This window comes from Heterodontus francisci, chromosome 23 (genome assembly GCF_036365525.1).
Source record: "Heterodontus francisci isolate sHetFra1 chromosome 23, sHetFra1.hap1, whole genome shotgun sequence".
Lineage (NCBI taxonomy): Eukaryota > Metazoa > Chordata > Chondrichthyes > Heterodontiformes > Heterodontidae > Heterodontus > Heterodontus francisci.
This window is the reverse complement of record NC_090393.1, coordinates 44,899,975-44,925,564: the sequence shown is the minus strand read 5'-3', so window position 1 is coordinate 44,925,564 and position 25,590 is coordinate 44,899,975. Positions and strand designations below refer to the sequence as shown.

General features: G+C 41.3%; 1 protein-coding gene across 2 annotated transcripts in view; it reads right to left on the bottom strand.

Annotated features, from left to right (window-relative positions):
* Positions 1-241: 241 nt before the first annotated feature.
* The window catches only part of suds3 (SDS3 homolog, SIN3A corepressor complex component), a 63,563-nt gene continuing 38,214 nt past the window's right edge, over positions 242-25,590 (bottom strand). For both annotated transcript variants that reach the window (XM_068055186.1, XM_068055187.1), the window contains exons 6-12: positions 23,167-23,323; positions 22,696-22,791; positions 19,710-19,771; positions 18,791-18,812; positions 18,534-18,639; positions 7,431-7,515; positions 242-855 (exon numbers count right to left, since the gene is read on the bottom strand). In XM_068055186.1, the coding sequence (XP_067911287.1) occupies positions 757-855; positions 7,431-7,515; positions 18,534-18,639; positions 18,791-18,812; positions 19,710-19,771; positions 22,696-22,791; positions 23,167-23,323 (627 nt within the window). In that variant the 3' untranslated portion in view covers positions 242-756. The remainder of the gene's footprint in view (positions 856-7,430; positions 7,516-18,533; positions 18,640-18,790; positions 18,813-19,709; positions 19,772-22,695; positions 22,792-23,166; positions 23,324-25,590) is intronic.

The window sequence follows — 25,590 nt, the reverse complement described above, 5'->3', positions numbered from 1 at the left end:
GCATTTTCAGACGGCAGCTTCAAAATATATTTCTACACTGGCAATCAAGTTGGTAGCACAAAATTAAAGCAGAATTATTTGATTTGATTCTGCTCCAATGCTGCGGGTAGTAAAACATGAGAAACAGTAGAAATTCGTAATGCAGATCATAACACAGTGTTAACCATAATCACAGGCTGCCGCCACCATTTTCAATTTTATTAAAGGATACAGAATACTATAAAACATAAACTCGAGTTGATTTGTTCAGAGAAACAAGGTTATTTAATACACTTTTAAAAACAAAATACATGTTTTTGGCCTATGCCCAATAGTGACTATGGTAAAGCATTCTATTACAAAATAAACAGCATGTACAAAACAAATTTCTCAAAAAAAGGTGACTGAATTGTTCAGGTTCAGATGTCCCAGATTGTCCAGCAATGAAGCAAAACTGGTTTTCATCCTGTTGCCTGGAATAAATGAAACGATCCACAAATTGGCAGTTTCCAGCCATAAAGAATGGTCAAGTTCATCTTCGAGGAAGATGAAAGTATAGAAAAACCCTTGAAAAGGTGAATCTTATTCTTAAAAATATACACAATCATCAGAACTGAGTTGGCATTGGAAAGAGTCTTCACATTATGTGTTCTTCAGTCTGTCACTAAGTTTGCTTGTATTAATACAGATTTCCAATACAAAAACCAGGGAGGTGTCACTCTGAGAGCAGAGAGATAACAGGAAGGTCTCAGTCTCCAACATGTTTTGGCATGAGTGCTAGGCAGCAGATCGCCTACGTATAATGAACACTCCTCTATGTAGCTGTCCCAGATATATACGCATCTTAGTGCTGTCACTCGTTTTCCTCACCCATATCTGTGAGAAACAAAAATACAATTTGATCAATATTATGAGAACTGAAAATACAAAGCTTTCACATTAATATGGTCCCTTCATTCAAAATACAATGTCCAACATTCTAAAGGCTAAAGAGCTTTAAAAAAAAAATCAACAGTTGCTAACACAAAACAGCACTCAGCATATGTGCTTAGTTCAAGAGTATTTCTCAGGCAGGACAAAACTGGAGCCCACTGCCAGGCAGTTTCAGAACATTCATGTAAAAAGATCTAGAAGAGATATTGCAGCCAGGGATGCAAGAACCCCAAAACATATAAATAAAACTTAATGTGTTCAAAAATAAAGCTGAACTTTGGCTCAGTCCAACGTATCATACAATTACCAAGAGAGGAATATTGCTATCACTCTCAGATTTATACTGCTCCCAATGATTCAACGCTCAAGCATCAGCCCTTAATATTTAATTGCTATTTATTTTCTGTGGTAGTTCTCCATATTTTAAAATTTGCTCTGTTAAAATGATCAGACCTCAGATTTTCATAGCAAAGTCCTAAATATCATCTGTAGAACACATGAAGTCTACTCATGAAAACTGTATTTTTTTTCCCCCATAAACATTTAGTCACTGCTGTGATGTAGGGAAAACATGACAATTTGCACACAAGGCTCCACAAAGCAGGTATGAGATACTGAGCAGTTAGTCTGTTTTTAGTAACACTGAGGGATAAATATTGGCCAAGGCAGCAGGCAGAACTCCCACACTCACTTTCAAATAGTGCCATGGGATTTTGCATTTACCCGAGAGGGTACATGGGGCCTTGGATTTTTTTTATACTTATTCATTCATGGGACGTGGGCATTGCTGGCAAGACCAGTATTTATTGCCACCTCCAACTGCCCTTGAGATGGAGGTGATGAGCTGCCTTAGTGCTTGTTAGAGCAGTTATGAGTCAACCACATTGATACAGGTCTGGAATAACATATAGGCCAAACTGCTAAGAACTGTAGGTTTCCTTCCCTAAAGGACATTAGCAAACTGCTGGATTTTTCCAACAATCCGATAGCTTCATGGTCACCATTACAGATACTAGCTTTTTAGTCCAGATTTATTTAATTAACTGAAATCAATTAACAAACTGCCATGGTGGGTTTTGAACTCACATCGCGTCTCTGGATTAGTAGTACAGGCCTCCGTGTAATCCATGGTTTAATGTCTCAACCGTACTCCCTAGGTACTGCACTGAAGTGCCAGCCCAGATTTTGTGCTGAAGTCTCTGGAGTGGGGCTTGAACCCACAACCATCTTACACAGGCACGAGTGCTTCTTTTATAAGCTCTCAATGGGGTTTGGTGCATCAAATGGGAAAAAATATTAGGCAGGAATGTTTATATCTGTGCTCACTGGTCCAAGATTTTCATCCCATTTACTTTAATGGGTTGGTAAGCGCAGAAGCAATAAGCTCCGATCATTGCATCTAAAAACTCCCCCAAACACTGAAGAGTAATCAAGCTCACAAATGTATTTATTGTACCAGTGTCTGGATATGATGCTTTCTTAGATGTAATCAACAATAATCATGTCAGCTGATTACATCAAAGTTTTGTTCCAGCAAATAAGATTTCACTATAAAAGAATGCTCTGCATGCCAATAGTATCAAGTTATGTTTCTGAATAACTAAACAACAATGAAACTGAATAGCAAATGGCAGGCAAATCTGGATTAGGATATATTACAGAAAAATTGAACAGTAAAACAAGTTTACATCCATTCAAATTGCCATTCTAAGCTATTTCCAAACCCCTTAATGTGAAATGATGGAGAAGGGCATGAAATATTTTAAGTAACGTTAAATGGAAATGAACAATAAAAAAATTAAGTCAATAAATACAATCTATTGATAAAAATAAGGACATTAAAAATGTGACACCAGATTATTATATGGAATTTGCTACATAAAGAAAATGTCTAACATTATTGAATCTTGACAGTAAAACTGATACAAATATTTGTCCTCCCTAATGGATTAAAGGTGCATAAGTAAATTAAAGATCTATTGTTTTTGCCACTGTAAATCACTTTGACCTTTCCCAGGTCAGGCTTCAAGGAAAAGATACCTAAATCAAAATATTTGTCAGAATGCTAAAGCATCGAGGCATACTGGTCAGAAGAAATCTTGGAATCATAGAATGATTGTACCACAGGAGGAGGCCATTCGGGCCACTGTGTCCATGCCAGCTCTCTGCAAGAGCAACTCACCTAGTCCCACACCGTCTTTTCACTGTAGCCCTGCAAATTTTTTCTCTTTGTATAATTACTCAATTCTCTTTTGAAGTCCTCAATTGAATCTTCCTCCACCACACTCTCAGCAAGTACATTCCAGATCCTAACCACTCACTATGTAAATAAGTTTTTCTTTTCCAATCATCTTAAATCAGTATCCTCTGGTTCTCAATCCTTCTGTCAATGGGAACAGTTTCTCCCTATCTACTCTGCCAGACCCCTCATGATTTTGATCACTTCTATTAAATCTCTTAATCTTCTCTTCTCCAAGGGAACAGCCCCAGCATCTCCTATCTACATAAGTTGAAGTTCCACATCCCTGGAACCATTCTCGTGAATCTTCTCTGCACCCTCTCTCATGCCTTCACATCCTTCCTGAAGTGTGGTGCCCAGAACTGGATGCAATACTCCAGTTGAGGCCAAACCAGTGCTTTATACAGGTTTATCATAACTTCTTTGCTTTTGTACTCTGCCCCTATTTATAAAGCCAAGGATCCTGTACATTTAATTAACCGCTTTCTCAACCTACCCTGCCACCTTCAATGATTTGTGCACGTATACACCCAGGTCCCTCTGCTCCTGCACCCCCTTTAGAATTGTACCCTTTATTTTATATTGCCTTTCCTCATTCTTCCTACCAAAATGAATCACCTCACACTACTCTGCATTAAATTTCATCTGCCACTTGTCTGGCTATTCCACCAGCCTTATTGTGTCCTCTTCAGGTCTATCACAGTTCACAATACTTACAAGTTTTGCATCATTCACTATTTTTGAAATTCTGCCCTGTATATGCAATTCTAGGTCATTAACATAGATCAAGAAAAGCAGGGGTCCTAACACCGCCCCAGGGAACTCTACCGAGACCTTTCTCCAGTCCAAAAAACAAACATTCACCACTACTCTATGTTCCCTGTCACTCAAAACAATTTTGTATACATGCGGCCACTGTTCCTTTTATTCCATGGGCTCTAACTTTGCTGACAAGCCTGTTACGTGGCACTTTATCAAATGCCTTTTGGAAATCCATACACCACATCAACCGGATTATCCTCATCAACCATCTGTGCTACCTCATCAAAAATTCAATCAAGTTAAACACAATTTGCCCATAACAAATCCGTGCTGGCTTTCCTTAATTAATTCACATTTGCCCAAGTGACTTTTACTTTTGTCCTGAATTATTGCATCTAAAAGCTTTCCAACCAGAGGTTAAACTGACTGACCTGTAATCGCTGGCCTTGTCCTTACACCTTTTTTGAATAAGGGTGTAACATTTGCAATTCTCCAGTCCTCTGGCACCACCCCTTTATCGAATGAGGATTGAAAGATTATGGCCAGTGCCTCTGAAATTTCCACACATACTTCTCTCAGTATGCTTGGATGCATCTCATCCAGTCCTGGTGACTTATCAACTTTAAGCCTATCAAATACCCCCTATCAATTTTTAGCCATCCAGTGTCTCAACTACCTCCTCCTCCATGACTTGGGCAGCATCTTCTTGCTTGGTAAAGACAGATGCAAAGTACTCATTTAATACCTCAGTCAAGCCCCTGTCTCCATGTGTAAATCCCCTTTAGGTCCCTAATCAGTCCTACTCCTCCTTTTACCACCTTTTTACTATTTATGTGCCTACCGAAGACGTTTGGATTCCCTTTTGCGTTAGCTGCCAGTCTCTTCTAATACTCTCTCTTTGCTTCTCTTATTTGTTTTTTCTCGACTATAATTAGGCAACTGAGCAACCCAACTGCATCTCAGGAATACAGGTAGTTGATTGGGAAATAAAACATTAAGTATATTAATAATAAGACTATTTTGATTATATAAGTTAAGCAAGTTAATCTAATGAATAGAAGCATGGCAGGGCACTCAGACACATGGAGTGTGCATCGTATGCCATGTGCAAACTCCAGGGCACTTCTTGTGTCCTGGATAATCACATGTGCAGGAACTGTCATCAGATGCAGCAGCTCAAGCTCCAGGGAGAGATGGTGATGTAGTAGCAATGTCACTAGACTAGTAATCCAAAGACCAAGGCTAATGTCCTGGAGACATGGGTTCAAATCCCGCCACGGCAGCTGGTGGAATTTAAATTCAATTAATTCATAAAAATCTGGAATTGAAAGCTCGTGTCAGCAAAGGTGTGATGAAACTATCATCGATTGTCATTAAAATCCATCTGGTTCACTAATGCCCTTTAGGGAAGGAAATCTGCCATCCTTACCTGGTCTGGCCTGCATTGACTCCAGACCCACAGCAATGTGGTTGACTCTTAACTGCCCTCTGAAATGGCCTAGCAAGCCACTCAGTTCAAGGGCAATTAGGGATTATCACCAAATGCTGACCTTGTCAGCGATGCCCACATGCCATGAAAGAATTTAAAAAATGGTTTCAGAGTTTGAGCAACAGCTGGCATCATTGCAGCGCATCCAGGAGGAGGAGATTTTCATGGATAGCACATCTAGAGATGTGATCACCCTACATCTCAAGGGTATGCAGCAGAGAGGGAATGAATGACTGACAGGCAGTCATGGAGGACCAAGCAGGTAGTGCAGGAGTCCCCTGACTGCATCACATTCTCCAACTAGCATTCAGTTCTGAATACTGCTGAGAGTGATAGTTACTCTGGGGAGTGTAGCCAGAGCCAAGTTTAGGGCACCATGGCTGGCTCAGCTGTACGGTGGGGGGGGCAGGAGGAAGATTACAAAAGCAGTAGTGATAAGGGATTCAACAGGTAGGGGAACAGACAGCAGATTCTGCAGTTGCAGATGTGAATCCAGGATGGTATGTTGCCTCCCTGGTGCCAGGGTCAAGGATGTCACTGAACAGCTGCAGAGCACTCTGTGTGGAGAAGGTGAACAGCCAGTGATCATGTTCCATAGCGCTACCAATAACGTAGGTACAAAAAGGGATGAGGTCCTGAAGGCAGTGTTTAGGAAGCTATGAAAGAAACTAGCAAGCAGGACCTCAAAGGTAATAATCTCCAGATTACTCCCCGTAGCATGCACAAGTGAGTACAGAAATAGGAGGATAGAGCAGATGAAGGCATGGCTGCAGAGATAGTGCAACAGGGAAGGCTTTAGATTTCTGGGTCATTGGGACCGGTTCTGGGGGAGATGGGACCTGTACAGGCCTGACAGGTTGCACCTGAACCAATGTCCTTGCGGGGATTTGCTAGTGTTATTGGGGAGGGTTTAAACTAACTTGGCAGGGTGTGGGAACTAGGAAGTACTAATAGAGAAGAAATCCAAGGTGCACCAAAAATTGGGAGAGAGATAGCACTAGGAAATAGCAAGGTATTAGGTGGGGTCAGAGTAAGAAGGAATGTGAGACAGTCTAAATTAGGTTTACTGTGCAGTATGTGGTAAATAAGGTTGGTGAGCTGCAGAAGCAGATAGCCATGTGGAAATATGATGCCGTGGCAATAATGGAGACCTAGCTCAAAAAACGGCAGGACTTGATGCTAAATAATCCTGGATGCTAGATGTTCAGAAAAAATAGGGAAGAAAGCAGATGGGGTAGTAGTATTGATTAAGAAGAACATTACAGTGCTGGAGAGAGAGGACGTCCTAGAGGGGTCAAGGAGAGTATCTATTTGGTTAGAAGTAAGGAACAACAGAGGTACCATTACGTTGATGGGTGTATTCTTTAGGCCACCAACTAGTGGAAAAGAAAGATATAGAGGAACACATTGGCAAAGAAATTACAGAGAGATGCAAGAATTAGAGTAGTTATACTGGGGAGATTTTAATTATCCTAATATAGACTGGGATAGTAATAGTCTAAGGGGCAGAAAGGGCGAGAGTTTCTAGAGTGCGTTCAGAAAACAATTCTGTATCAGTATATTTCCAGTCCAATGAGGAATGAGGCATTGCTAGGTCTGGTTCTGGGAAATGAGGTGGGTCAAGTAAATCAAGTGCCAGCTTAGGGGATAGTGATCATAGTATCATAAGGTTTAGATTGGCTGTGGACAAGAACAAGGAGAAATCTAGAGTAAGGCCAACTTCAACAGGGTGAAAATAGATCTGGCCCAGGTAAATTGGAATCAAACATTGGCAGGAAAAACTGCAATGGAGCAATGGGCTGCCTTTAAAGAGGAGACAGTTCGTGTACAGTCAAGGTAGATTCCCACAAGGGAGAAAAGTAGGGCAAACAAATCCAGATCTCCCTGGATGACAAAGAGATAGAGAGATAGAGAGTAAGACAAAGCAGAAAAAGGGTGCATATGACAAATGTCAGGTGGATAATGCAATTGAGAATCAGGATGAATATAGAAGCTTCAGAGGGGAAGTAAAAAAACAAGAAATAGTACCTCATTTGTTCCAACTGAACTAATTACACAGCTGATCTTCATATTATCCTTGGATTCCAGATAGATAGCCTGACTTTTGTGATACCTATAGAAAAAATGGCAACATTTGTAAGCACACCTCAAATTACTGTTTTTAACAAACATTCTTTTTCAAGCCCCACTCCCAGGCCTGAACTCATTACCGAGGCAGCCACGCCAATGCAGTACTGAGGAAGTGCTGCATTGTCACAGGCACTGTCCCTTTGAATGAGATGTTAAATCAAAGGCTTTGTCTATTCTGTTTGTTAAGGTGAAGATCTTTATTCGAAGCTGCCAACATTCCCCCCCCCCTTCAGCTACTATAAAAAAGATTAACTAGTTATTCAACTCATTGCTGTTTGTATGCCTGTACGACAACAGTTACTGCATTTCAAAACAATTAATTGCTTGTGAAGCACTTCACAGCACTCCTAAGACATGATCAGAGAATATCTAAATACACGTTTCCTTCTGCCTCTTTCTTTTACAAGTTTAGTTATAAAACAGATAACACTCTGGTGTCCAACATTATGTAGTGTAACAAAAGTAAATACCAAAATTAATTATCCTTCACACAAATGGTACCATTGCTTGAGATAACATATTTAAAAGTAAACACAAGTATGTGAAGTACCTGCCCCATTCCTGTCACAAGTATGCAGAGTTTTAAGTAAGTAATGTCACATTTCTGCGAATATTAAAATTCAGGAATGTAACAGCAAGTACTTGTTCTCTTCACCTAGAACCAGTGCTTCTCTTTTTAGGGAACCAAATTTAGTTGATCTGAATTGGCTACCCTGAAGATCCTTCTCCATTCCCAACCTGCATCATATATGCCCAAAAGAAGAGGGGTGAGTAAACAACTCTTTGATTTAAGCTAATGCCAGCCTTGGACTAAGTGCAAGCCAGGATGACTTACCAACTTTGTCCTTTTCCTCCGATGTCAGTGAAATTAAGAAGGTATGGGCATAAACCATGTACTATGTAGTGCAGTTTACTGGGACACTAGCAACACTGAAACATAGATGCACTTGTTGATCTTTCTCTCTATCCCCACCCATACAGTGTAGTTTATTTTTGTGAAACTACACTATAATACTTCTACTTAAGGCTTAAAAATCATTCAATCCCACACAATGATTGAGATGCCAAGGTCTTGAGACTGTCTTACATTCCACTCTACAAATTTCATCAGTGGAAATTCAAAGGGCAATGTAAAATGATTAATAGTAGCCTTGTACTTCACCAAATGCTTCAAAACCTTGTGTTTTGTTTTCATGCTATGCAATGACTTGCTGATAACAATACCACTATAACAAAACGAGCTATGACACAAGTGTGACTCATAGCAGGCAATCAAAAAATTTATTAGTTCAGCGCTCTGGAAATTTGGAACAGCCAGGGCGGCACAGTGGCGCAGTGGTTAGCACCGCAGCCTCACAGCTCCAGGGACCCGGGTTCGATTCCGGGTACTGCCTGTGTGGAGTTTGCAAGTTCTCCCTGTGTCTGCGTGGGTTTTCTCCGGGTGCTCCGGTTTCCTCCCACAAGCCAAAAGACTTGCAGGTTGATAGGTAAATTGGCCATTATAAATTGTCACTAGTATAGGTACGTGGTAGGGAAATATAGAGACAGGTGGGGATGTTTGGTAGGAATATGGGATTAGTGTAGGATTAGTATAAATGGGTGGTTGATGTTCGGCACAGACTCGGTGGGCCGAAGGGCCTGTTTCAGTGCTGTATCTCTAATCTAATCCATCTCTTAATTCTCAACAAATGTCCTAAAGCAGAGTACATATGTGAAACTTCAGTGATTTAAAAACCTGAACACTTTTGAAGTCAAACCTAAATCAAATCTATACAGCCTCACCATTTTTGAAGAACTATTTTAAAATGCTTAACTTGAAGACTCCCATTGAAAAATCTGGAAGGATTTAACAGGTTTAAGCAGCTGTTGCCATGCAGTCTGATAATAGTTTTGGGAGGTTTTAATACAAAGGAAATGAAGTTATGTTTCAGTTGTACAAAGCCTTGGTTAGACCTCATCTGGAGTATTGGAGTATTGCATTCAGTTCTGGGTGCTGCAACCTCAGGATGGATATATTCACCTCTGAACAGATACCAGAATGACACCAGAGTTTAAAGGGTTAAATTATGAGGACAGGTTGCATAAACTTGGGTTGCATTCCTCTAAGCTTAAAATGTTCAGAGGTGATCTATTTGCGGTATTAAAATAATACAACAGAGTAGATACAGAGAAGCTATTTCCTGTGATGGGGAAGCCAGACCAGGGGCCACAATCTTAAAATTAGAAAAGGAGTGAAGTCAGAAAACACTTTTTCACACACAGGGTAGTGGAAATGTGGAATTCTCTCTCCCAAAAGTCTGTGGATGCTGGGTCAATGGAAATTTACGACTGGGAGCAAACAATTTTTATTTGGTAAGGTTATCAAGGGATACAGATCAAAGGCAGGTAAATGGAGTTGAGGTCAGATCTATTTTAGCTAATTAGTTCAACATTCGATTGGTTTTGTTGGCTGCAGCTCTTCAACAGTTGGACATGTTGTGTGTCTAGTCTAAGACTATTAAGTCCCTTTCAATTCTATTGTTACGACCAGGTGAGAAAGAGGTCTAGGGTTCCCTTTCAGCCTTCACCTGGTCTTGCTAGAACAGGGTTTTATTTTAAACATACCAAGTTTTTAGCTCCCCCTTGGTGAACCCTTGTTCACCACTTTCCAATTATAAGGCAAAGAAACCAGCACAACAGGGTTTCTCAGGTTTAAAGAAGAAATGTGAAATTTTATTAAACTTAAAACTCTAATTCAGTTAACGCCTATGGATACAAGATGCGCCCCACGCGAGCACGCATACGCAATAGACACATGCAGATAGGGACAGAAAGAGCAGAAGAAAAAATAAAGAACAATACAGCACAGGAACAGGTCATTTGGCCCTCCAAGCCTGCGCCGATCTTGATGCCTGCCTAAATTAAAACCTTCTGCACTTCCGGGGACCGTATCCCTCTATTCCCATCCTATTCATGTATTTATCAAGATGCCTCTTAAACGTCGCTATCGTACCTGCTTCCACCACCTCTCCCGGCAGCAAGTTCCAGGCACTCACCACCCTCTGTGTAAAAAACTTGCCTCGCACATCCCCTCTAAACTTTGCCCCTCGCACCTTAAACCTATGTCCCCTAGTAACTGACTCTTCCACCCTGGGAAAAAGCTTTGACTATCCACTCTGTCCATGCCACTCATAACTTTGTAAACCTCTATCATGTCGCCCCTCCACCTCCGTCGTTCCAGTGAAAACAATCCGAGTTTATCCAACCTCTCCTCATAGCTAATGCCCTCCAGACCAGGCAACATCCTGGTAAACCTCTTCTGTATCCTCTCCAAAGCCTCCACGTCCTTCTGATAGTGTGGCAATCAGAATTGCACGCAATATTCTAAGTGTGGCCTAACTAAAGTTCTGTACAGCTGCAGCATGACTTGCCAATTTTTATACTCTATGCCCCGACCGATGAAGGCAAGCATGCCGTATGCCTCTTGACTACCTCATCTACCTGCGTTGCCACTTTCAGTGACCTGTGGACCTGTACGCCCAGATCTCTCTGCCTGTCAATACTCCTAAGGGTTCTGCCATTTACTGTATACTTCCCACCTGCATTAGACCTTCCAAAATGCATTACCTCACATTTGTCCGGATTAAATTCCATCTGCCATTTCTCCGCCCAAGTCTCGAACCGATCTATATCCTGCTGTATCCTCTGACAATCCTCATCACTATCCACAACTCCACCAACCTTTGTGTCGTCCGCAACCTACTAATCAGACCAGCTACATTTTCCTCCAAATCATTTATATATACTACAAACAGCAAAGGTCCCAGCACTGATCCCTGCGGAACACCACTAGTCACAGCCCTCCATTCAGAAAAGCACTGCTACCCTCTGTCTTCTATGAGAGCCAGTTCTGTATCCATCTTGCTAGCTCACCTCTGATCCCGTGTGACTTCACTTTTTGTACCAGTCTGCCATGAGGGACCTTGTCAAAGGCTTTACTCAAGTCCGTACAGACAACATTCACTGCCCTTCCTTCATCAATCATCTTCGTCACTTCCTCAAAAAACTCGATCAAGTTAGTGAGACACGACCTCCCCTGCACAAAACCATGCTGCCTCTTGCTAATAAGTTCGTTTGTTTCCAAATGGGAGTAAATCCTGTCCCGAAGAATCCTCTCTAATAATTTCCCTACCACTGACGTAAGGCTCAACAGCCTACAATTTCCTGGATTATCCTTGCTACCCTTAAACAAAGGAACAACATTGGCTATTCTCCAGTCCTCTGGGACCTCACCTGTAGCCAATGGGGATGAAAAGATTTCTGTCAAGGCCCCAGCAATTTCTTCCCTTGCCTCCCTCAGTATTCTGCGGTAAGATCCCATCAGGCCCTGGGGATTTATCTATCTTAATGCTTTGCAAGACGCCCAACACCTCCTCCTTTTTGATAACGACATGACCGAGACTATCTACACTCCCTTCCCTAGACTCATCATCCACCAAGTCCTTCTCTTTGGTGAATACTGATGCAAAGTACTCATTTAGTACCTCGCCCATTTCCTCTGGCTTCACACATAGATTCCCTCCTCTGTCCTTGAGTGGGCCAACCCTTTCCCTGGTTACCCTCTTGCTCTTTATATACGTATAAAAAGCCTTGGGATTTTCCTTAATCCTGTTTGCCAATGACTTTTCATGACCCCTTTAAGCCCTCCTGACTCCTTGCTTAAATTCCTTCCTACTGTCTTTATGTTCCTCAAGGGCTTCGTCTGTTCCCAGCCTTCCAGCCCTTACGAATGCTTCCATTTTCTTTTTGACTAGGCTCACAATATCCCACGTTATCCAAGGTTCCCGAAACTTGCCAAACTTATCCTTCTTCCTCACAGGAACATGCTGGTCCTGGATACTAATCAACTGACGTTTGAAAGACTCCCACATGTCAGATGTTGATTTACCCTCAAACAGCCACCCCCAATCTAAATTCTTCAGTTCCTGCCTAATATTGTTATAATTAGCCTTCCCCCAATTTAGCACCTTCACCCGAGGACTACTCTTATCCTTATTCACAAGTACCTTAAAACTTATGGAATTATGGTCACTGTTCCCGAAATGCTCACCTACTGAAACTTCGACCACCTGGCAGGGCTCATTCCCCAATACCAGGTCCAGTACGGCCCCATCCCTAGTTGGACTATCTACATATTGTTTCAAGAAGCCCTCCTGGATGCTCCTTACAAATTCTGCCCCATCCAAGCCCCTAGCACAAAGTGAGACCCAGTCAATATAGGGGAAGTTAAAATCACCCACCACTACAACCCTGTTCCTTTACATCTTTCCAAAATCTGTCAACATATCTGCTCCTCTACCTCCCGCTGGCTGTTGGGAGGCCTGTAGTAAACTCCCAACATCGTGACTGCACCCTTCCTATTCCTGAGCTCCACCCATATTGCCTCGCTGCATGACCCCTCCGAGGTGTCCTCCCGCAGTACAGCTGTGATATTCTCCTTAACCAGTAATGCAACTCCCCCACCCCTTTTACATCCCCCTCTATCCCGCCTGAAGCTTCTAAATCCCGGAACATTTAGCTGCCAATACTATCCGTCCCTCAACCAAGTCTCTGTAATAACAACAACATCATAGTTCCAAGTACTAATCCAAGCTCTAAGTTCATCTGCCTTACCTGTTATACTTCTCGCATCGAAACAAATGCACTTCAGACCACCAGTCCCACTGTGCTCAGCAACATCTCCCTGCCTGCTCTTCCTCTCAGTCTTACTGGCCTTATTTACTAGTTCCCCCTCATTTATTCCACCTGCTGTCCTACTGCTCTGGTTCCCATCCCCCTGCCACACTAGTTTAAACCCTGCCCAAGTGACGCTAGCAAACCTCGCAGCCAGGATATTTGTGCCCCTCCAGTTTAGCTGCAACCCGTCCTTCTTGCACAGGTCCCACCTGTCCCTGAAGAGATCCCAATGATCCAGATATCTGAAACCCTCTTCTACACCAGATGTTCAGCCACGTTTAGCTGCACTACCTTCCTATTTCTCGCCTTATTGGCACGTGGCACAGGGAGTAATCCCGAGATTACAACCCTAGAGGTCCTGTCTTTTAACTTTCTACCTAACTCCCTAAACTCCCCTTGCAGGACCTCGTCACTCTTCCTGCCTATGTCGTTGGTACCGATGTGTACCACAACCTCTGGCTGTTCACCCTCCCCCTTCAGAATGCCCCTGTCCGTTCAGAGACATCCTTGACCCTGGCACCAGGGAGGCAACAAACCATCCTGGAGTCTCTTTCACGTCCACAGAAGCGCCTATCTGTGCCCCTGGCTATAGAGTCCCCTATAACTATTGCACTTCTGCGCTTTGTCCCTCCCTGCAGAACAACAGTGCCAGCCGTGGTGCCACTGCTCTGGCTGCTCTGTTTTCCCCTGATAGGCCAGCCCCCCCAACAGTATCCAAAACGGTATACTTGTTAGAGAGGGGGATAGCCACAGGGGATTCCTGCACTGACTGCCTGGAAAGTGGACAGGTTTGAGGCAATATCTGAAGAGTTGTTGTTACGGTTCTTCGAGCTCACTGTACAGTCCTTTGATTGTAGGTAGATCTTGCTTTTCGTTGGGGCCCAGTATCTTCTTAAATCTTGTTCACTGTGGGAGACCTTTCTCTCTTACGGTTCATGTGTCTTCGGTGGGTTTTGGAGTTCTGTGAGAAAGAGCTGGGGAGCAGGCAGGAGAGGCTGTGGCAAGCCTGCCAGGGAGGTCTTTTCAATCCAGGAGCAAACAGCTTTTTACAGGCTCTCAGTTCAAAACTATAGCAGCCAGTTTATCATGTGACTAACTGGTCGGTCCATGTCCATTTGTGGATTGAATTGGAGCAGGGAATAGCTCCTTTGTCTACAAGCACTGTCTATTAAAATGCAAAAATGAATTTCCAGCCAAGGGCCTGGCACCCCCTTGTCACAGGCCTTTTCTTCCCAGCAATACCTTGCAATTTAATGTCCATATGGCTCATTCTTGGCAGGTGGGGGCCTGCATGACACGATCCTTAGCTGTTTCAACCCCATTAATGGAGTATGTGTGTTGCCTGTTTTGAAAGGTTAGTTTTCACATTCAATGCTTAAGAATAATGAAAAAAAGATGAGAAGACCTGATAAATAATGTCACAATGCTGTACAGGGTGAGGAGTATATCAGTCAACAGCATCATAGAAGAGTGACTTAAATATCCAGCCACAAAACAAGGAAGCTACTCAAGGGCTCCAACCAGGGATGGATGGGAAGCCAGAGGTCCAAAGACAGAATTGCAGGCAAAAGCAAAGTTGGTGAAAGAAGATAGTGAAAGATACAAAGCTGATCGTTATCACATGCAAAAAGTTTAAATGTGTGGGCAGGAAAAGGGCTATCTAGCATGAGTGGGCTACCTCATGTGTTGTTTTGACATGGAAATCCAAGTTAAATTAATCAGTGTCTTTGCATATTATTAAATATCTGTTTACGAAAACTACCATTTTGCTGAAAAAAACTTAAAAATGAAGGAAGCAAGCCTGAATCTTAAACAGCCATCTGATTCATTACCAGGAAATTGAAGAATACAGATTAAGAAAGTAAAAGCCATCTGCTGCCCCTAACTGGAAAAGGAGTGGAGTTACTATTTAAAGATTACCAAAGTAACAAGCAGGGTAAAGTGAGAGCTAGGACAAGGGGTTTCCAATCAGCTGGATAAGTGGAAGTGTGCAAGGTACATCTGTTTATTGTCTCTATTAATTAACTAAGTTAGTGCTAATAGTATTATTTTGGAGCATTTCAAGTTATTTAGTTTTATTTGTGAAGATAACATTAGGGTATTTTATCAAAAGGATGGTTGTACAGGGCCAGACTTTATGGGTTGATCGCACACAAATTAATTGAGGAACTTGCTTAACAAGCATGATGATTCCCTTCACCCCTAAGGCTGTTCTGTCCTGCAACAGGAATTCAAGGAAAGTTTTGCACTCTGAAATAGCCTGTTACCTACAATGCTAATATACTAACTTCTGACAGTCCCCAACACCCAGGATTGCCATTTGAACATAATACAATCAGGGAACACCACCACATTTATGGAAGTGCACCAGCCAGATAGAACGTGATGGGAGTAAAATTTAAGAGTAGTAATTTAGAGAGGAAAAGAATCAATATTGTATATCTTTTGTCAATCACTTTAGCCCTCAAACTAAGCCTCACATCACTACTTCAATGAAGTTATGCAGTCACAGCCATTAATGGCAATTTGTACCAAATAATTGAAATGTTCAAGGAAAATTTAAAATGGTCAGCAGTATCCATTCCTATTGAATTTGGGTAAATAAACCTCTGTTACTTGCTTTTTAAACAAGTACTCATGAACCATAGATACAGATGTATTTGTATTTTTGGGGAAGAAGAGCAACATGCAGTCGGATAGAACACTGTATACCAATATTCTATTTGGAAAAAATTATGGTGGATGGGACTATACACATTTACTTTTTCTTTATTTATGGAGGGGATATAGTAAGACCGCTGATGTTTACTTTCCACACCCTCTGCATATCTCTAGGACAACTCCTAATTTAGTGAACCAATTCAGAGATGCAATTAAGTGAGCCCATGTCAAGAATTTCACCCTGGAAAAAAATTTATTTTATTATGTTGATGTTTCAATGATTTCTTATTAGCTTTTTTCTTTCATATCAATCCATACCAGACAATTTAAACATTTGATCACTGAAGCACGCATTTGCAGAATGTGGTACATATATGTATTCCTGGAAAAACAACTCGGGTAGTCAGGTGATTGTTTCAATGAATTTTAATTATGGACACCGGCTAAAAATGCTGAGATGAAAATTTGGAAATCGTGGGTATGTACCACCATCTACTGGCCTATTAGTTTATATGCAGAAAGCAGCAGGATTTTTTTTTTTAAAGGCTGCGTTTGCTGACAACGCAACCACTAGGTAGCGCAGTACTTGCACATGCACAAATGCAGCCTCGAGCACTGTAACGTCACTGTCTGTGACGCTTTGGCAACTGGCAGGAGCAAAGATGGCGCTGCTCAATATATCACAAAAATGAAAACAAATGAAACCAAAATGGCCACTTCTGGTCCCCGCTCCTGCTCCTCGCAACAGGTTGTTTAATGAATTTTATTGACCATTATTTCAGGACACAAATCCAAATTTTAAACCAGTGAGCATTTTAAAAAGAGATTTCTAACATTTTGGAAGTTGGAACAGATAAATCCTGGGAGCTTGTGTTCAGCATGAACACCGGCAGTGAGCTGCTTCTGTGCTGTAATAAGAGCCAGATCAACAACTTGATCTGGCATCACTTCAGTGAGCTTTGTGTTTAGACCTGAGCTCCAGCATAGCTTCATGTGCAGGATTGTGTGTGCATTTCAACAGAATCCGTGACCTCGCTCGCAGTCTCCCTCCCCTCCCCTGCCTACCTTGTCACTCTCTCTCTTCCATGCTTCCCCCGTGCGGGGAATAAAGGCTGCGATCACTGGAGGGAGTGGGTACCAGATGCAGGAGGCAGCCGAGTGTTGGGAGTGATGATCAACGAATGACTAATTTGTGTGCATGCGTGTATTAGTCGTGTTCGCGCAGCAAGCCAGGTGCTGACGCAGACTGCACATGCGCAGCACCATACTGGCAGCAAGCATCTGTTCTGCGCATGTGCGAAACTGGGAGCGCTCTGATGAATTCGGCAGCGGGGCTGTGTTGTCAGGAGTCACTTTGTTTTAAAAAAGGACCCAAAAATGTCATACAATTAAAAAAAGGTAAGTTTTTATAGGAATTTACAGAGACACATTGGGATATTGGCATTATCTTTCAAGATTTTAAAAATATAGTCACATTACTGGATTGTTATAATCTAACAATTAGAATTCAGTAATATATGTTTGGTCACTTCTTTTGCAAATTCAAGAACCAATGACTAAAATAACCCAAGTTTATGTCACAACAGGGTTAAAGCTGCAACATGTCCCATTTTTCCACATTATATTGCATCTGCCATGTTCTTGTCCACTCCCCAAGTCTGTCCAGATCCTCGAGGCCACTTGGTATCTTCCCCACAACATGCATTCCTATCTGGTTGTGTATCATCCGCAAACTTAGAAATATTCCATTTTGTCCCCATCCAAATCATTGATATATATTGTGAACAGCTGGGGCCCAGGTACTGATCCTTGCGGTATCCCACTGGTTATAGCCTGCCAACATGAGAATGACCCGTTTATTCCTACTCTCTGTTTTCTGCCTGTTAACCAATCCTTAATCCATGCCAGTATATTACCTTCTGTACATGTGCTTCAATTTTGCTGGCCAGCCTCCTGTGGGGGACTTTATCAAAAGTCTTCTGAAAGTCCAAGTATACTACGTCCACCGACTCCATTTTATCAATTCGCAAAAAACGCCAATAGGTTCGTCAAACATGATTTCCCATTCATAAATCCATGTTGACTATGCCCAGATTATCACATCCTTTAGAATAGATTGTAGCATTTTCCCTACTACTAATGTAAGGCAACAGGTCTGTAGTTCCCTGTTATCTCTCTCCCTCCCTTCTTAAATAGTGGGGTGAAATTTGGTGCCTTCTAATCTGCAAGAACTGTTCCAGAACCTATAGAATTTACCTTAGCAGAGAGGTCAGTGACTAGGGGGAATAGATTTAAAGTCATTGGTAGAAAAATTGGAGGGGAGTTGAGGAAAAACCTTTTCACCCAGAGGGTGGTAGGGGTCTGGAACTCACTGCCTGAAAGGGTAGTTAAGGCAGAAACCCTCAACTTATTCAAAAGGAGTCTGGATGTGCACCTCAAGTGCTGTAATCTGCAGGGCTATGGACCAAATGCTGGAAGGTGGGATTAGAATGGGTGGATTGTTTTTCAGCCGGCACAGACACAATGGGCCAAGTGGCCTCTTTCTGTGCCTTAAACTTTCTATGATTCCATGTCAAGAATGGTGCAGTAAATGGTGAATAAGAAAAATGCAAAATCCTAACTCACCATCTCTTATCATAATACAACTTTCCATCTTCTATTCGTGCTTCATATCTCTGTGCTGGCGATTCAGCAGGAGTGCTGGGAAGGTGCTCAGGAGAAGATGGAGATGCTGCCCAAAAAAAAACAAGCAATTGGTTAAAATGCATACTGGATCAACAAAACTATTCTGTTTCACTACCTTTTGTTTTCTCCTGCAAAAAATATTTTCGAAAGAACAGCTTTGTAACCACATGGGAATTGATTATAAAAAGCATAACTACCTGGTCTTTTTGGAGATTTGAGCTGTAGGGAATAAAATGAAAAATAAATTACTCACCCTGAGAATCAAACTTTTCAGACCCTCATCACCTTCAGCAATTAATTAACTATGTCACTGTTTCAGGGGTGTGTGTCTTATCAGTAATCATTTACCACTGCCCAAACAAAGCTGTTAACTAGTTAAACTACTTAAAATATATTGATGATCAAAACTTTCATTCAAACAAAACTTGGCCCAACCCCAGTGCTATCAAAATAAACTATTCCTCTCAGCCCAGCTTGCCAACTGCAGCTTCCCCCACTGCAACAGAATTGCAATTTTCAATTAGATAAATTCCTGCCAGCAATTTCAATTGGCACTGAAATAACTGATCTTCCAGTGGGGTTGGACCCTGCCCGACAGTGTAGTCGAGTGGAACCTTGTCAAAAACCAGGGTCTAGGTAGGACCTGCTTCATATATTGAAAAATAGTTTAAGAAAAAATCATGATCAACCATCAGTTAAAAAGAGAATTGTGTGTATATTTGGCCAGTAACTGATTCCTAGAACATTGGCCCTTGTCTTCTATGGAGGATTTTTTTTTAAATCAGCTAGAAAGTAAAAGGATCATCTTATTCACAGGCCAGCTTGTATGCAAATATTTAGGGTAATAGGCAGAGAACATAGCTTGTAAAATTATTAGTTTATAGAAGTACATTCCTGTATATTTTCTACTTTGTACAGTGTTGCACTTAAATGTAATAGGTGTAACTCTCTCCTTTCAGGGTTTATGCAGATTGTATTATCCAAATAATGTCAACAAAGCCCATCATGCAGCACCTCAGTGCATAAGATATCCTGTGCACATAACAGCCTTATGTTAGAAAAAAGTGAAACATAATCACTTATTTATTTTATCTCCAAAGTATCCAAGTAAATCACCTTATTAAGAGTTCGCAGATCCTCCATAATCTGCTCATCTGTTAACAAATAATTTAACTGCGGTATTGATGGTTAAGGAGAACACAAAAAAATGCTTCCTACACCGATTAATACATGGCAGCACAAAAATTTAAAAGATACCCTGTGATCCTTTGAAGAAAAACATCTAACTTGTTTTGTTTTTTCTTGTGTGTGTCAGCCGTGGCTCAGTTGGTAGCACGCTCGCCTCTGAGTCACGGGTTCAAATCTCATTCCAGGTCTTGAGCACAACAATCTAGGCTGACACACCAGTGCAGTTCCGAGGGACTGCTGTATTGTTACAGGTACAAACAAACATACGAACATACGAATTAGGAGCAGGAATAGGCCACTTGGCCCCTCAAGCCTGTTCCGCCATTCAACAAGATCATGATCAAGAACTTGTGCCGTCTTGCAGATGAGATGTTAAAACTAAGGCCCTGTCTACCCTCTCAGGTGGACATAAAAGATCCCATGGCACTATTTTGAAGAAGGGCAGGGCAGTTATCCCTGGTGTCCTGGTTAATATTTATCCCTCAATCACTATCACAAAGAACAGATATCTGGTGAGCATCACATTGCTGTTTGTAGGAGTTTGTTGTGTGCAAGTTGGCTGCCACGTTTCCTACATTTCAACAACGACTACACTTCAAAAAAAGCACTTTGTTAGCTGTAAAGCGCTTTGGGACGTCCGCTGATTGTGAAAGGTGCTATATAAATGCAAGTCCTTCTTACTTTTTCTTTTCCCCACTTGTCTGGTCACCAAACATAATTTCCAGGCCTCCGTTATTATAGTCAGTCATATGGTGTATCATCAGGCCAATTTGCACTCTAATTGCATTCAATTCCAAGAACCCAAATTCTGGGACTCAGACTCTGCATCTCTCCCAATCTCCTGCGCAAGGTAAGAAATCTACCTTGTAGGAAATCATTCAGATCTTGGTTTCCACAAATTCATATTGCACTCTCTTTTTACTCGTTCATAGGATATGGGCATCGCTGGCAAGGCCAGCATTTATTGCCCACCTCTTATTGCCCTTGAGAAGGTGGCGGTGAGCTGCCTCATTGAGCTGCTGCAGTCCTTGGGGTGTAGGTACACCAACAGTGCTGTTAGGAAGGGAGTTCCAGGATTTTGACGCAGCGACAGTGAATGAACGGCAATATAGTTCCAAGTTAGGATGGTGTGTGGCTTGGAGGGGAACTTGCAGGTGGTGCTGTTCCCATTCATCTCCTGCCCTTGTCCTTCTAGGTGGTAGAGGTCATGGGTTTGGAAGTTGCTGTCGAAAGAGCCATGGTGAGTTGCAGTACATCTTGTAGATGGTACACACTGCTGACACTGTGCGCTGTGGTGAAGGGACTGAAGCTGAAGGTGGTGGCTGGGGTGCCAATTAAGCAGGCTGCTTTGTCCTGGATAGCGTCAAGCTTCTTGAGTGTTGTTGGAGCTGCATCCATCCAGGCAACTGGAGAGTATTCCATCACACTCCTGACGTGTGCCTTGTAGATGGTGGACAGACGTTGGGGAGACAGGAGGTGAGTTACTCGTCACAGTATTTATGTGGCTGGTCCAGTTCAGTTTCTGGTCAATGGTAACCCCCAAGGATGTTGATAATGGGGGATTCAGTGACAGTAATGCCATTGAACATCAAGGGGAGATGGTTAGATTCTCTCTTGTTTGAAATAGTCATTGCCTGGCACTTGCTTGGCATGAACGTTACTTAAAACTCATCAGCCCAAGCCTGGATGTTGTCCAGGTCTTGCTGCATCTGGACACGAGCTGCTTCATAGACTCTGATCCACAACAGGTTCTAGGAACACAGTGTTTTGCCCCATAAACATTCTTAAATTTAAAAAAAATCTTTCCAACACAGACCGAATGGATCTATTTATCATAAGTGTGCAATTGGTATTGTTTAAATCACATTATCAAAAGCCAATAGGGCACGCACTTAAGGGAGGGCAAAAATGCAAGCAGCCTGGTGCAGCTAATACTTTATTATTCTGACAGAAGCCTTTGCATCCTTTCAAGAAATAACCTTCAATCTTTATTCTAAAATAGTCTATGCTTACAATAAGAGACCACAAAAGGGCTGTTCTGTGTTTGGCATTAATATATCCAGCAGATTAAATCTAGGACATTTCCATTTTCTTACACTTTGTAAATCATGATTTAAAAATAGAGTCATAGAGAGATACAGCACTGAAACAGGCCCTTCAGCCCACCGAGTCTGTGCTGACCAACAACCACCCATTTATGCTAATCCTACATTAATCCCATATTCCCTACCAAATCCCCTACCACCTACCTACACTAGAGGCAATTTACAATGGCAAATTTACCTATCAACCTGCAAGTTTTTGGCTGTGGGAGGAAACCGGAACACCCGGCGGAAACCCACGCGGTCACAGGGAGAACTTGCAAACTCTGCACAGGCAGTACCCAGAACCGAACCCAGGTCGCTGGAGCTGTGAGGCTTCAGTGCGAACCACTGCGCCGCCCTGGTGATACTATAGTAAATGTATGATTGGGCATTTTTAAAAATGAAGTTTTAAACCTAACAGTTGCAGAGGGTTGACCCTTCCACATCAGCAAAGCAACTATAGTGTAAATTTTTTTTTGCTTTTGATGTAAGAGGAAATCCAACATCAGCAAATATTTGTCAACAATGAAGGTTTTAGGACACAATACTGCACAAGAAATAGTTTTGCCAAAAGCATTTGATGTAGAAAAATGATCTAAAAATGAACAGCTATGCCATTCTTCACCATTTTGATTTGCTTACTTTGATGAGAATAGTCTATTATTTTAAATAAACAAGCTTAAAAAACTGAAACATTGAAGTTTTGAATATTATTACTGCAACAAACACTTGTAATAATTAAAACATACCAAATAATCCTTAATTTCACAACAGACCAATAGTGATTCGACCATTCCAAAAAGTAGATATTTGATTTCATAAAAGGATATCAGGTGCAGGTTTTCGTCTTTTGTCTGGAATTGGAACAGGATCATTAGGTCTCCGCCTCAACTTCCTGGTCATAATTGGCTTCACCTCCATAGAATCTGTAATAATAAACAGATGTATTGTGGTTAGCAGTATTGAGGGCTAACTATTAGCAGAATAAATCTATAGCACAATATATGTAAAACAATCCAATTTGCACAGTATAGTTTGCAAACATTGCAACAAAATTCTAAATGACTAATCGAGAATTTAACAAAATGTATTTTATTTGTCTATATGAAACATTCTCATATTGCACACTACAGGTAGATTCTATGATAAATAAAGGCAATTTTCCAGCCAATTCATTGTTTTTAAAAGTTATTTGTTAGTGGACAAGCCCAATTCAATCTGGTCAAAATCTAAGCCAATATGTTAACAACTCATGTTTCCTTGCAATATTGCAAAGGATATTAAATCTTTCTGTTACACACCTCCAGTGAGTTCCATCGTTAGTCTCTCATTCTCAATCATCTTTTTCTTTTCTTCTAATTCAGCAATGAGGTTCTCTTTCAACTCAATCTTTTTATCTTCAAATTCCTTCACTGCTGCCTTTTTCTCTTTAATATAATTCCTTTCCACTTGCTCTGTCTGGAACAAGAAAAATAATTTTGATGACTCATAGTAATGGCTTTAAAAGAAAAAAATCATTAAGGAGAGAATCACAGTCAATCAAAATCTTTAGTGTGTCTTTCTACAGGCTGGATGTGTGCAATCAAGAGAAAGTAGAAAATATTTGGGCTTTAAGATAGGCAATAAAAAGCACACAACTTGCTGATAAATAAAATGCATCATATAACTGCCAGAGGGGTACAAAAGAGGGGACAGCCAAGTTAAAGGGAAGCTCTTTTCACTGAATCAACTCAGATCATGGTTCTTTGAACAGATTTATACATTTATCTTGTGTCAGAAAGTGCACTGGTGCCATAATAAAGGACTAGCACATAACCTTGAGCATTACAATAGTTCACAATTAGAATTTGCAAATGAACAATTTGAATTGCAGAACATTGTAAAAAGAAATCAGCCACAGATAATACTCAAATGCGCCACAGTACTTCAAATATGAGAAATTAAAAAACACAAATTCTGTATTTTACTCTCTGAACTGTTAATAAGTATTTGCCACTGTTGTATTTCCTTTCCCAAACCCAAAAGCAGAAATCAATTTCAACTATGGTGTAAGGATCAAGATATTGCAACATTAATAACAGTCACTTTATCATCTTGGAGAACGAGTTTCTGGAATAGATTAAAACCTTTGAGAAATACTATTATCCACAACATGCCTTCATTTATTTTCCAAATCTGCCAAATTATGCCTTTGATGTAGCATTACTGTAATTCAAGCCCAGAGGTAGAATGGTTTCTCTGCCATTATGGATGCTGGGTAAAGAGCTTCCCATTCCACAGAAGCCATTTCTTTCACAAAACAGCCCTTTGCCATCTTGCATAACAGTTCTCAACATGATATTGTCTCATACGTCTAATGAAACCCCAATTATAAAGGATGATTCATACCCAGATATTTTCCTTTGCATAACTAACTTTTTCTTGCACTTGCTACCAACTCATTAAAGTTCTCTGAAATATATGGATCAGTATGCACTGGCAAGTCTTTTAAATAGGTTTGCCTAACTGACTAAACCGATCATTGCTTTAAGGTCAGTCTGAGTTCAACAGTTCAGTGGTCACTGTTTCTAAAGCGGCTTCAACTGCACCACTTAACAGGCAATGTCTAAAGGTTAATATTATTACAGTATAACGAGAAATCAATAGCAATAACATTAGCAGACTTCAGGATATCTGATTAATCCTTTCATTAGAAGAGCAATCGAGAAGCTGTACCTGAAATTGTGCCTGAGGCTACATCCATTTTGTCAATCTTAAGTGACATGCAAATATCCCCCCCAATCTCATTAGAAGACACCCAAACTTAAAATGGGCATAAATCAATGTAAACAATCAGAGCCTTAGGAAGCGCTGAACCTACACCAGTATATTTGTTTGTGAGTGTTAAAATTAAAAGTTTCAATTCACTTCACAATAGTTCATGAACATCAGGCACGGAATTTTTAAGTGAATGCAATCAGGCATGGCTGGTCAGATGGTGGCACTCCCGTCTCTGACTCACAATGTTATGGGTTCAAGTTCCACTCCCAGACTTGAGCACAAAAATCAAGATTGACACGCTAGTGCAATACTGAGGGAGTACTGCACTTTCGGATGAGATGTTAAACAGAGGCCTAGTCTGCCCTCTCAGGTGGATGTAAAAGATCCAATGGCAATATTTTGAAGAAGAGCAAGGAGGTATCCCCAGTGTCTAGGCCAATTTTTATCCCTCAATCAACATTACAAAAACAGATTAACTGGCCATTATCATGTTGCTGTTTACAGGTGCTTGCTGTGTGCAAATTGGCTGCTGTGTTTTCTACATTACAACAGTACTTCATTTGGGTGTAAAGTGCTTTGGGATGGCCAGTGGTCATGAAACCGTATCGAAATGCAAGTCTTTCTTTTCAATTTTTAGCATGACATAGTTTGCAAAAAAAAATACATTCAAAGAAATGGATAATACAGTGCCTATCTTAGCAAGGTTAAGTTTTGTTTTAAAATGCTCTTTTTTTAAAAAAACTGCAGTTAAAAGACCAGAAAGAAAACACTTTCCTGCTGTGAGAGAAAATCTGGGTGGAACTTGAGACCCGACTCCCCCAACCCCACCCTCAAAAAGGCAATTGGAGAATACTCACATTTGGCACTTGGGGACATGGGCGGTTTTGTGGCTTGAGATTCATTTGGACAGAGGGTTTGATGGACCAATGTAAAAGATCAAGGAGATTTGGGCATATTGCAGTTTA